Below are 12,468 nucleotides of genomic sequence, written 5' to 3' on the forward strand. Positions count from 1 at the left end.
GTTATTTTAATTACTCAGTAGGCCTAACAAGTTAACCATGAACAAGCCATAATCCTATATTTGTTAGTTATTTTAATTACTCAGTAGGCCTAGCAAGTTAACCATGAACAAGCCACAATCCTATATTTGTTAGTTATTTTAATTACTCAGTAGGCCTAGCAAGTTAACCATGAACACGCCATAATCCTATATTTTTTAGTTATTTTAATTACTCAGTAGGCCTAGCAAGTTATCCGTGAACAAGTCATAATCCTATATTTTTTAGTTATTTTAATTACTCAGAAGGCCTAGCAAGTTAACCATGAACAAGCCTCAGCTTGATTCACTATATCTACCTCACTTTCTCAGTAGTCCTGAACACGTTATCCACAAACAAGTCATAATTCTATTTGTTATAGTTACCCCAGATATTAAGTAGGCCTGTAATGTGTTATCCATGAACAAAACAAAGTTCTATTTGTTATAATTACCTGAATTACTAAGTGGGCCTGTAACATTTATCCAAGAAAAAACCATAACTACATTTGTTATAATTACCCCAGTTATTAAGTAGGCCTGTAAAATCTTATCGGTGAGCAAACAATTCTATTCTTTATGGTTAATTCACTAATTAGGCTTAGCACACTGGCCTTGAACAAGTTTATTCAATAGTTTGACCTATCATGTCAGTTATGAGCAATGTATTCTTCCATTCATCAAACTTCAATGTTTTTACTACTTCACATACAAGTTATTAACCTTTACACTAAAATACAAATGTATAAATATAATGAATTCTTGTTAATAACACAATAATGAAGTTCAAAAACAATATTCAGGAATAATAAAAGTTCTACTACCACGTGTTACGTAAGCACAAATTACCCTGCAAAAGATATAGTCTCCACAATGGCAAAATCCTGCATTAAAACATCTCGTTCTGGTTTTGACGCTAGCTTTCCCACAGCATACCCAATTCCTAGTTGAAATGATCCCATGATTTGGGATGTTTGAATCTAGAAATGTTAAAGACATTCATGAACTGATTCAAGACAAACTGAATCAAAATTATTCCACCCTGTCAAGTTTAAGGCTATAAATTAAAAATACATATACATTACTTTTACAAAGTTAACGTTAAACCTGAGATAATCAATAACAATATTTGATGTTTCATATATAGATCATTTTGGTGATGGTAAAAAAAAGAAGCATCTGAAACTTGGTACTCCAAAGGAAATTGATCTGATAATTTTGAGATACAAATAAAGAACAATATCTAATATTACTTAATAAATAACAAATAATATGTTATTTACACTGTTTTGATGAATACTACCAAATTTTTCAACACACACACACCTTTTTATACGTAATTTGACCACCTTCTTCCACTCTTCTGTGTCCAATTTTTCGTTCTCTATCCCTCTTCTTCTCCGTAGCAGTTCCCGGAGTCTGAGGACCACTTGTATTGGGAGTTTTGGATCCATGACTTATTTGTTGTTGTAGTAGTTTAGCTTCTGTCAGCTACAAAAGGCATACAGTATAGACTACTAATGTCATATGGATAATATAATGTCAAAAGGAAAACAATTATGTCAGTGCTTGGAGTATTTTGTATTTAAACATTTTGTAGCAAATGATTTAGGACTTTTCTAATTGTTAATGAAACATGCTGATTCCTGGAAAACACTTTTACATCTTTCCATGAGAATTTTTTCTGACATTTTCAGTTCCTGTCAGCCTGATTACAACTTGATCGTTGAATAACTAAGGGTTGATAATGTTGCTATTTATTTTAAATAACACAACTTTTAACATCTCTTTTATAGTAAATGTTAAAAACTTACTTACATCTACAGGGGGTGGGCGTTTTTTCTGCACAGTTTCCCCTAAAGTATAAAGAAGTTATAAATACATATACAACAATGTATGTTTCAGCTAACTCACATTAATATTTAAAGCTCCATTCAGTTTAAATATATGAGATTCTTTATATTATTTTCTTATTTACATTCACCAACATTCCCAGCATATACTGTATCAGAATAAATATGATGAATATCATAAACTACATAACGTAAGCTTAATATCGATCAATCACCATTTTCCATTCAGGACACAGTTACATTGATAGGTAGTGAAGAAATTCAATATTGCCTAAACAACAAATGTAAACTTTTTACTTCTGTTTTTACTAAAATGTTTCCAACTTTATCCTGTTAATGTACAAAGATAATAACAAACACAAAGAGGTAATTGGCATGCTACATAATTATGTAGCAATCTTTCAATTTCATCCAAAGCTTTTGGTTCTATTTGTTTATGCTTCTTGTAACTTCCAGGAACATCCTTCACTCTTTTTAAAAATACAATAAAACATATTTATATTAGTATCACACAAAAAAATTTTTTTTTTGGAAGAATTGGATCAAACTTGTAACAACATTATTTTCAGGATGAATACTCCAAATCTATTTTCAATATTTTGACAACTTTTGTTAATACAATTTTTTTCAGGTACTAGTACGACATGATCTATTCCAAGTGTTGGTTGATAATGATAAAGCTGAATGATACACTCATGTGTTTATCACAATTTTCTAAAAATTTAATTTTAATTTTCATACCTATACACTCAGGTGTATTTTTACAGTATAACGTGATGAATCTACTATCTACACACTCAGGTGTATTTTTACAGTGTAACGTGATGAATCTACTATCTACACACTCAGGTGTATTTTTACAGTATAACGTGATGAATCTACTATCTACACACTCAGGTGTATTTTTACAGTATAACGTGATGAATCTACTATCTACACACTCAGGTATATTTTTACAGTATAACGTGATGAATCTACTATCTACATACTCAGGTGTATTTTTACAGTGTAACGTGATGAATCTACTATCTACATACTCAGGTGTATTTTTACAGTGTAACATGATGAATCTACTATCTATACACTCAGGTGTATTGTTACAGTGTAACGTGATGAATCTACTATCTACACACTCAGGTGTATTTTTACAGTGTAAGGTGGTTCTTTTCTTATTTGTATGCACAGGTTTATTGACACAGTACAACATCAAGAGTCTCCTAAATATGCACATCTGAAATCAGAGAAAAATATCTATGACAGCATTGAAAATTCTGCTTCTAAAAATGAACTTTAAAAAGACAGAATTACCTAATGATTTGTCTTCTATTCGGCTAGTTAGTCCTTCTTCATCAACCTTTACTTTACCATTTCCTTCATTAATGTCATGCTTTTCCTTTACTTCAGGAACTGCAGCAACTTGTGCTGCCATTGTATTACATTAAGCTAAAAAAAACGAAAACTGTATATTCAAATATGACAAAAAGTTCCCAATTTCTGATTAAAAAACATAATTAGAATACATACAGGGTTAGTAATTGAGGCTATGGTGAGTAACATCACACATTACTCAAACGTTTCCAGAGTTGATGTTTTATTTATAACAAAAAACAATTTATTAATGATGTATTGTTAACTTTGACAAGTGTTTGAATAAGTAGTAACATGAATATTCACCAAACAGTAAAATATACGTTACCTAAAAGCTTCCTTTGCAAGGTTGATGAAAGCAATATATGTGTTATGATAAACAATGTTTATTGATATGTTTTTCAGCTAAGAAGTAAATTTTGTGTTCTTCAAGCATGGAAAACTTTAGTGTTCTTTATATGTGAATGATAAAAAGTTGCATAGGGGAGACTGGGAAAGTGTAGCCAGATAGCTTCAGTCCAGGAAGGCTTTTACTGAAGACAGGGCCAAACCCTATTTTTAAAAGCCAGTAAGTGTAAGCCATGAAGTGGCCAGAAACTGCTGTGTGCTGGCTTTTTCCTTGATAGTCCATGAAATAGGTACAGTCTGAACCAGGCAAAAATGTGATAGAGGTGGAAATATATATACCAGAAGGAAATCTCAAATGGTCTTGTGGAACTTCCCATTTTACAATGGGAACTTGTAGAGTTAGGGCAGATGTTGTAAGTACTTTCTGTTATCCTGGCTTGATGTGTATTTTTCAAACAATGATAATGTAGGAAAGGAGGAGAAGGGAACACCGAAGAAGACATCTGGACAAAGAAAAGGAGCTAGATGAATAATACATACACAAGAAGAGGGAATGGATACGGTAAAGAGGAATGTAACCAACCCAAGGAGTCCCGACAGAAGGGGAACAAAATATCAAGGGATAGAGCCGAAGATGTTGAAGAGACCAAATCCAAGCTGGCCAGATAGATACCAATGACGGGAAAATTGAGAAAAGGAAGGGAAGAAAGTCCACAAATCAGAACAAAAGGAACCACAAACAAGAGAGGGACAAAACAGTTGGCCACGAGAAAGAAGTTATTATATAAAAGAAACAGTATAAAATCTAATAACAAACAATGAGGTTCAGAAATCAAAGAACAAAGCCAAAAGAGGTGGAAAGGAACATACCTGAGAATGAAATTATGGAAAGGTTAAAATCATTTAACAAATAGTGGAGTATTACCAAAGCAAAGTAGGCAATCTAATAGGTCGTTCTCTATTGAGGAGAGAGAAATTCAGCAGATGAGACAGAAGTATGAGGTCCATGGAGCATGTGGTAATCCACAACACACTGATCAATGGTTAAAGAGCATCCAAAAGCCACAGCAGAAATAAGGCCTAAGTGTGAACAACAACCAACATTCAAGACTGTGTTCTTTAAGAAGCCATGATAAAATACTCAAACCTTTGAAACAAAAGCTAAAGAAATTCAAAATCAAAGTATCATTAACATAGAAAATCTCGTTAAATTGAACACTGAAGAGAAATTTAATCATGATTGGTCAATACAGTGCTGAGGAGAAGAATGAAGATTCACAATTGGAAATGCATAGAGAGCATAATTAGCAGGCAAGGAAATTGTCACTCTTCCACTGGTTGAGAGCTTTTGCTGCATGATTACATCATGTGAAATTAGGTAGGAGTTTTCAGAGGGCTAGTGGCAAAACATGTGGAAAAGATGAGGAAGATAACCGAGTGTGAAGGCAAGTATTCGTTTCAAATTGATCAATGTTATGAAGGGTATCAGATAGGTGATACAGAGTCGTGATATTCGGAAGATAGGTCTAATGATATCTGAAATAAAAGATGAGAACCTACTGGCATTGTGCATGACTAAATACAAGAAGAACCAAAAAAATTGTGTAAGAAACGATGTCAAAACTGGAATGAAATTCATTTGTTCAATCATTATTCTAAGAAATATGGTGTGGTTAGACAAGAAGTTTAAAACCATGTGATGTGGCTAGACAAGAAGTTTAAAACCATGAAATGACATCATTAACAAGAAAACTGACTTAACAAATGATGTCTAGGATGTTCTAAGAAATGTGATGTGGCTAGACAAGAAGTTTAAAACCATGAAATGACATCATTCACAAGAAAACTGACTTAAATGATGTCTAGGATGTAATTTACATTAACACGAAACAAGTTAAAATGAAGTTGTGAACTATCAAACCAATACATATTCATGTCATGAACCCCTGTAGAAAAATAAAAATGAGCATAACAAGTGGAAACAATAACTGTAATCACATAAAACAATTTCTAAGATATGTATCAAATATATACTTTATATTCTCTAAGTACATCTGTGAAGTTCCTTAGAGATAACAAAATCAGTACCAAAATAGAACTACATCTAAAAATCACCAAGTTCAAAAACCTCACAATTACAAGAAAGAACTTTGATACTCAGCTTTCACATGCTTTTTAACACTTACCTAATTATCTTATTTCCATGAAAATCCATCTGAAAAATAAGAATTAAATTGTCTTCAAAATCCTTGCATATCATCATGATGAGCTTGAATTTCAAGAGCTTAACTTTAATAACCATGTTTAGATAGTTGGCTTGTTTCTGAATTATATGTTCAACAACCAGCCTTTATAACATTTCTGAAATATGAAATTACTTACACTTTTGCAAAAGAAAGCAAAGTATGTTTTTTTAATTATATTATCAATGCTAAATTACCATATTTGCCAGTGTACAAGACAAACCTGGATCTTTTGAACAAATTAAGTGTATTTCTTTGAGGGTTGGTGTACAGAAAGACCTCTATTGTCAAGTCTAGAATATTACTTTTGTAAAGAAGTTTCTTTTAAACTGCACTCTGTGATAATCAATACAATCACAAGTGTGTTTTTTATGATCTTCAAATGCTACGGACAGCTCAATCCAGCATAACTTAAGTCACGAGCATGTACTAAACAACTTTACAAAGTTTTCATCACAGTTGAACTCCTTTACTATTACAAAAAAAATACTAAACCTTAAGACATAGTAAAAATGTTTACAAATTTAGTGTACTCAAATTCGACGACGAGGAACCAACTTTGAGACTAATAATGCTTGAAGACCGCTTGAATGGGTAATGAAGAAAAACTTTAATGTAAGTTTAACATAACAGCAAATGTACAATGTTTCAACAAGGTTTTGTAATCATCAGGTGATGATGATGATGATGACAAACTTATATCTAAAGTTTTTCTTCATTACCCACTCAAGCGGTCTTCAAGCATTATAAATTTAGTGTATGTTATACAAATGAACTTTTTTATATATAATATTAGCAATATTTTAGTATGACTGATGTGAACAAGAGATTTCAAATCAGAAATTTCTTGATTAATTGTAACTAGTATGTGAGATAAGTAACTTCTAATTATGAAGAGTCGAAACAAATGATACAATTACAAATATGTTATTGGAAAGTAGTAGGTGGCACAATGTCAACATCCTTACTCAAAAAAGCAAACAAAAGTAAAAGGAACAACATAGTCTCAGTAGGCATCTGTTAGTCTAATAATCTGATTACTGTTAATCAAAAGTGCTACAAGTAATAGCTCATGATCGGTTATCAACTATATGATAATACAATTAAAATCATGTTTTATTTTTTGTTACAAACACTGTAGGTACAAAGAGCTGACAAACCAGACAGGACCAGGTAACAGGTCATCTGCTTGGCACCTCACCCACAAGTATACAAATCAATTTAATATAACTCTCTAATTAAATTAACAGTTGTATGACTAAGGTCTCTGCACAGACAGGAAACCACATGAAAAACATGAGCTTAGAAATTGTTTACATGGGTAACACCAACTTGTAATATATAATATGTAAAACAAATGCATTTGTTACTGGAAGTTACTCTAAAGTCAGTAAAAGTATTAGAGCTAAAGCTGGGTGAGAATGGTATTTGACTAATCAAGGGTGCTATTAATCAATTAGAATACAGTGTTCCTCAAACCATGGTGCACACAAATAAAAACAACTGGCAGTGGATACTGATACCCAGTTGCCTTCCCTCTAGTCAGTTGCAGATAGTCCTAGTAGCATAAAATGATATGGTGAGAAAATTTAATAACAATATTTCAATTAGTTGGACAGTTATCACTACTTTTGACTATTCCAATCAGGACCTTACTATTGCAATAAGTCAATTACTTGGACAGTTGGAATAGTCAAAAGTAGTGATAAGCAGGACCTTATTATTGCAATAAGTCAATTACTTACACAAAAATCAATTAATCAATGACTTTATGTGACACCACTCAGTGTAATCACAGTAACCGACTTTATTAGATCACTAAAATTGATTTTGTTTGTCTCTCTTTTTTTTTTACTTTCCATGCGTGTGAATTAAAATTTCCCAGTATGAATGTGTTCATGTGAACTGAGAAGTCTGTGCATCAAATACTTGTGGTTTCAGGTTTTTGAGATCTCTGATTATGGAGTAAATACACATTTACATTTAGCTAGTGGCCTCACACCTTGACAACTGAAGGCCTGGAAATAAGTCTAGGATCCTCAAAACACTATTAGTATAACACAGGAAAGTACAAGGCTAAAAGTTAGTATTGATAAAAACACTGGGTTCTAGTATTTAGCCAGTGACTGGCATTTTACTGTAGTTAATAATCAAGGCATTTGTCAATAGTAGTCAAAACATGGCCACAAGCACAACCTTAATATGAAAAACCACATCATGATGATCACTCAATATGCTTTGTCCAGTAGCCTTTTGTGAATCATTCATGGAAATTCCCCATGATAATCAATCAATAACACTTTTCCAGTTGTTTCTTGTGGATAATTCAGTTTTTTTAGTTCTATATTTGTGATAAGTTATATCTGTTAATATGAAATGAAAAAGATTAAAAATTAACACACTGCTCGAAGTTGCTATTTTAAAACTTAGAGAAACCAATTTTTTTTAAATATAAAATCAACGACATAAAGCTTCTTGGAATTTCATGTCAAATAACTAGTTGCATCTGATGTTGGCACACAACTTGTGAATTGTTTGTTTTGCTTCTCTTTTTGCCAGAGTGGTAACACTTTTGTAAATAATGTTTGAAATAACTGGACAATATTTGCTGCTGGCAAAAAAAAAGTTAGTAACAAGCCTTAGTTTTGTGAGACCCAACGAGCTAATACTCAACTGTTGTCTATGTATGTTTTATCTTTAAAGATGGTAGTTTCAAAATAATCTTAAAAACTAGATAACAGATATTTTTCTTACAAACATTATACAGGAAATTTTCAACAAGCTTGATGAAGGTGTCCATGACACTAGTCCAAATAACAGGATACTGTAAGCTTTTATTTAACAAAGCTTAAAGAAAGCAAGATGCACCAATAAGAAATAGCAATGGTTGTGAACATGATACACTGCACCAATAAGAAATAGCAATGGTTGAGAAGATGATACACTGCACTAAATAAAAAAGAGAGTGCAGTGTATCATGTTCACAACCATTGTTGCTCTTTTTATTTTGGTTGTGAACATGATACACTGCACTAAATAAAAAGGTAGCAATGGTTGTGAACATGATACAATGCACTAAATAAAAAGGTAGCAATGGTTATGAACATGATACACTGCACTAAATAAAAAGGAGCAATGGTTGTGAACATGATACACTGCACTAAATAAGAAGGAGCAATGGTTGGGCCACATTTAAAATTATTTTTGTTTGCTGTAACCCCAAACTGATTTAAAGAGTAGGTAGGTAATTTTTTCTTTGCAAATCGCTTGACAACAAAACTTTCAGAAATACCACTACTTCCATTATCACCTAAAACCTAACATGTTATACCATGAATAAAATTACTGGCAACATTTATTCTACGAAGAGAATTACAGAAATTTCAAACCAAAAAGAACTAATTCTGAAAACCTTAACATAAGAAAATAATCAAATTTGGGGCAGATTTTTATTAGATTCTTTTGGGAACACACACTTGTTCATCGATATCGACCTCAATGAACAAAGTTTAATTAATTGTTGCTGACAATTGTATGGTATGATTTTCCATTTCATTTTATTTGTCAAGTAAATCTACAAGTACTTCGCACCATGTTTCCAATCAAAATTAATTTGTTATTTATCAATTTTTAGAGACAGATACACTAAACAGACTTGTGTATGCCATGCTGTTGATGTATGCTTGTCAATAATAAATTCTCCTCCGATAGTTGTATATTTATTAGTTTATCGTGAAGAGTCTTGGGGACGAGATAAACATGTTGTCAATCCTCATTGCATTCCAATCAGCATTGAGCTGTCAACTGGTAATCAAGTGAAGCCCTCACATCGTCATGAACTACATGAATTTCTGAGAAAAAATATTATAACTGTAATCTTAATCACTATAAAAAAAGACCCAAGGAATATAGAAAAACAAAGAATTAAGTGTAGTAAAGAAACACATGAGAGTTAACCTGACTAAGATTTAGCATCAAGAGCAAAACTTTGTGTAATATATCTTGAAATATTTAAAGCCTCCTTTATAAACTAGAAATCTGATATACATGAAATTTCATTTCCTGTCTTATCCTCCTTGTGGTAAATTTTTTCCTAATATTTATAAAAAAAAGTTGAAAGAAACATTTGAGTCACTCTTCCACTGACTAAAAACAACCAGATCACATGCTCTTAACACAAATCTAGCCAACAAATATCAAACAAAGCAATCTGTACTCCCTACCGGCATATCCATTAATCAAAGAAGCAAATTTGAACATGGTATAGTTTAGGGTAGTAGAATGCACAGACTCCAAACCTACCTGAAATCTGGAGGACCAGGGGTGTGTGTGTGTGTGTACAGTCATACAGTTCCACCTCACAGTTTCTCTACTGTAGTGAATAAAAATAAAATTTCTTGGTGAATATAATGCTGGTATCAGACAGTGCACATAAGATACTTTTTTCTAACATACACTAACTTGCTGCTCAGATAGAATTGATTTTAAACTTGTCTAAATCATTGTACTGATGATAAAATTCTGTAAATTCAAATTAACTCTAAATATTTCACAACTGCCAAACTCATAAAACAGTGTGAAAAATTAAACAACGTTTGTACAAGACAAATTCATTTCATAAAGTGACAAAAGTAGATCAAATTGAAAATTGTCAAAAGCATGGCTAAGGTTATGTACATAGTTATCGTGTATGTAATCAAATGAAAACAACTACATGGCTGTCATTCAGTCAATGCAAAGTTTGACTACACAGACAACCATTATGGAATTTTACATATGACCAACTTCAAGTTGAACTACACATTAACACACAAAACTGTTCACAGTAGTGTATATGATCATAAAAACAAGAGGGTAGGTATATGACCACGGTGTATATATTAAGATAAAAACAACTAAATAACCATTGTGAAAGTATCTTACAGTTCTTTGTACACCATCATTGTGGAACATTACATATTATTAGATAAGCTATATACCAACTAAATCTAACTTATCATAACATAATTTCACAAAAGCTAACCTATCGTAATATAATTTGTCAAAACTAACTTATCATAACACAATTTGACAAACTAACCTATTATAACACAATCTGACAAAAACTAATCTATCATAATATAATTTGACAAAAACTAACCTACATGACACAGAAAACACTTTGGAAATACAGTACACTGATCTCTGTCAATCGTGTTTTTTTCTGCAATCAGTTAAAGATATACAAGTAATATTTTTATAAATGTTACTCATACAGATAAAACTTGAATTAACACACGTCTCATCTCACAAGAGAAACATGTACAAAAAGATAACAAAAACAGTTGTCATAGGTTAGAATCAAATCTTCAACCCTGGTATTGTGAAATGAATTTCTTTTGCTATTACATCAACAAGCCCTGTTATATGGTGTGAAACACTACTTACTTACACAAGGAATCACACTGTAGCCTGTGTGTGCATATATATATATATATATATATATATGTGTGTGTGTGTGTGTGTGTGTGTATTACTCACATACATTGGTTGCCCAGTATAAACATAATAATCACCTTTCAAAACATATCCAGAACCTGAATTTTGAACTAAACTTCAGAGAATATAATAAATTGAACTCAAAGATAAACACCTTAACTAAGTTGAGCTCTCTCTACATGTTAAGAATAATTTCCTCACACCTCAGTAATACTGACTCATATAATACTAATATTCATAACTTATAGACTTTAAGTATGCCTTCTTCAATTTCAACTTGTTTACGTAACCTACTTTTACTTTAGTTTAGGCTTCTTGACGATGGTTGAAATTGGCTGCTTTTAATTTTATGCAACTTGAAAGTTGAATTGCCTTACAAAAGTTTAACTTTTTTAATTTTAAAGTTTTAGTTAATTTAAACCGTAAGTTAAACTAACTTAAAGTTCTCACTAATCGCACTCCCATATCATTATCAGTAATAATATTAATATTATATATATACTAATACTAACTAATACTAATAGTATCACAGAAAGTGAAATATCAGTACAGTATCACTATCAGAGCAAGCACGTCATTAACGCACTACAGAAATGTTTAACGTTCTATAATTCTACATGATTATCGGTTATCATCTTCATCTCAATTCATTTAGAATTTAATAAAGTGATACAAAAACTAAATTACATAAATACACCACCATCGTCTGAAGTACAACCACCTCAAACCTAACAGTAAATAAGGAGGAACTTCACAGAGACATTTGCGCAGGCGTTACACGCCAGGGCGACCTCTTACAGAGAAAAGTATTTGTGCTACCAATTTTTCTCAAAACAGCAGTGACAGCCGACAAGAATGCACCACAAGACTTCTGATTTATCAATATAAATAGTATTTGTCTATTTTAAAAGCTGTCAGATCATTAAACGAAAAGACAAAAGTGGGGAAAGTGAGAAAGTTTTGAAGTAAATGGTAAGACATACTTATTCTTTTCAGTTGCTTACATTTGATTTAAGAAGTAACTAAAAGTGTGCAGTGAGTAATATTGATTATTCTTATTGTATTTAAATACTTTTGTGATATAAAATTTGGGTGAAATGTATATATATATATATATACATGTGTGTGTGTGTGTATATTATTTTATTTCTTAGTTAACGCCT

General features: G+C 31.7%; 1 protein-coding gene across 1 annotated transcript in view; it reads right to left on the minus strand.

Annotated features, from left to right (window-relative positions):
• LOC106475515 (phosphatidylinositol 4-phosphate 5-kinase type-1 gamma-like) overlaps nucleotides 1-10,990 on the minus strand; it is a gene marked incomplete at its 3' end in the record, with an annotated part of 19,945 nt that extends 8,955 nt beyond the window's left edge. The window contains exons 1-7 of the mRNA XM_022379595.1: nucleotides 10,972-10,990; nucleotides 10,130-10,199; nucleotides 5,771-5,799; nucleotides 3,177-3,311; nucleotides 1,834-1,871; nucleotides 1,342-1,506; nucleotides 865-995 (exon numbers count right to left, since the gene is read on the minus strand). Of these exons, the coding sequence (XP_022235303.1) occupies nucleotides 865-995; nucleotides 1,342-1,506; nucleotides 1,834-1,871; nucleotides 3,177-3,297 (455 nt within the window). The remainder of the gene's footprint in view (nucleotides 1-864; nucleotides 996-1,341; nucleotides 1,507-1,833; nucleotides 1,872-3,176; nucleotides 3,312-5,770; nucleotides 5,800-10,129; nucleotides 10,200-10,971) is intronic.
• Nucleotides 10,991-12,468: the final 1,478 nt, after the last annotated feature.

Source organism: Limulus polyphemus, unplaced genomic scaffold, assembly GCF_000517525.1.
Source record: "Limulus polyphemus unplaced genomic scaffold, Limulus_polyphemus-2.1.2 Scaffold8698, whole genome shotgun sequence".
NCBI classification, from domain to species: Eukaryota; Metazoa; Arthropoda; class Merostomata; order Xiphosura; family Limulidae; genus Limulus; species Limulus polyphemus.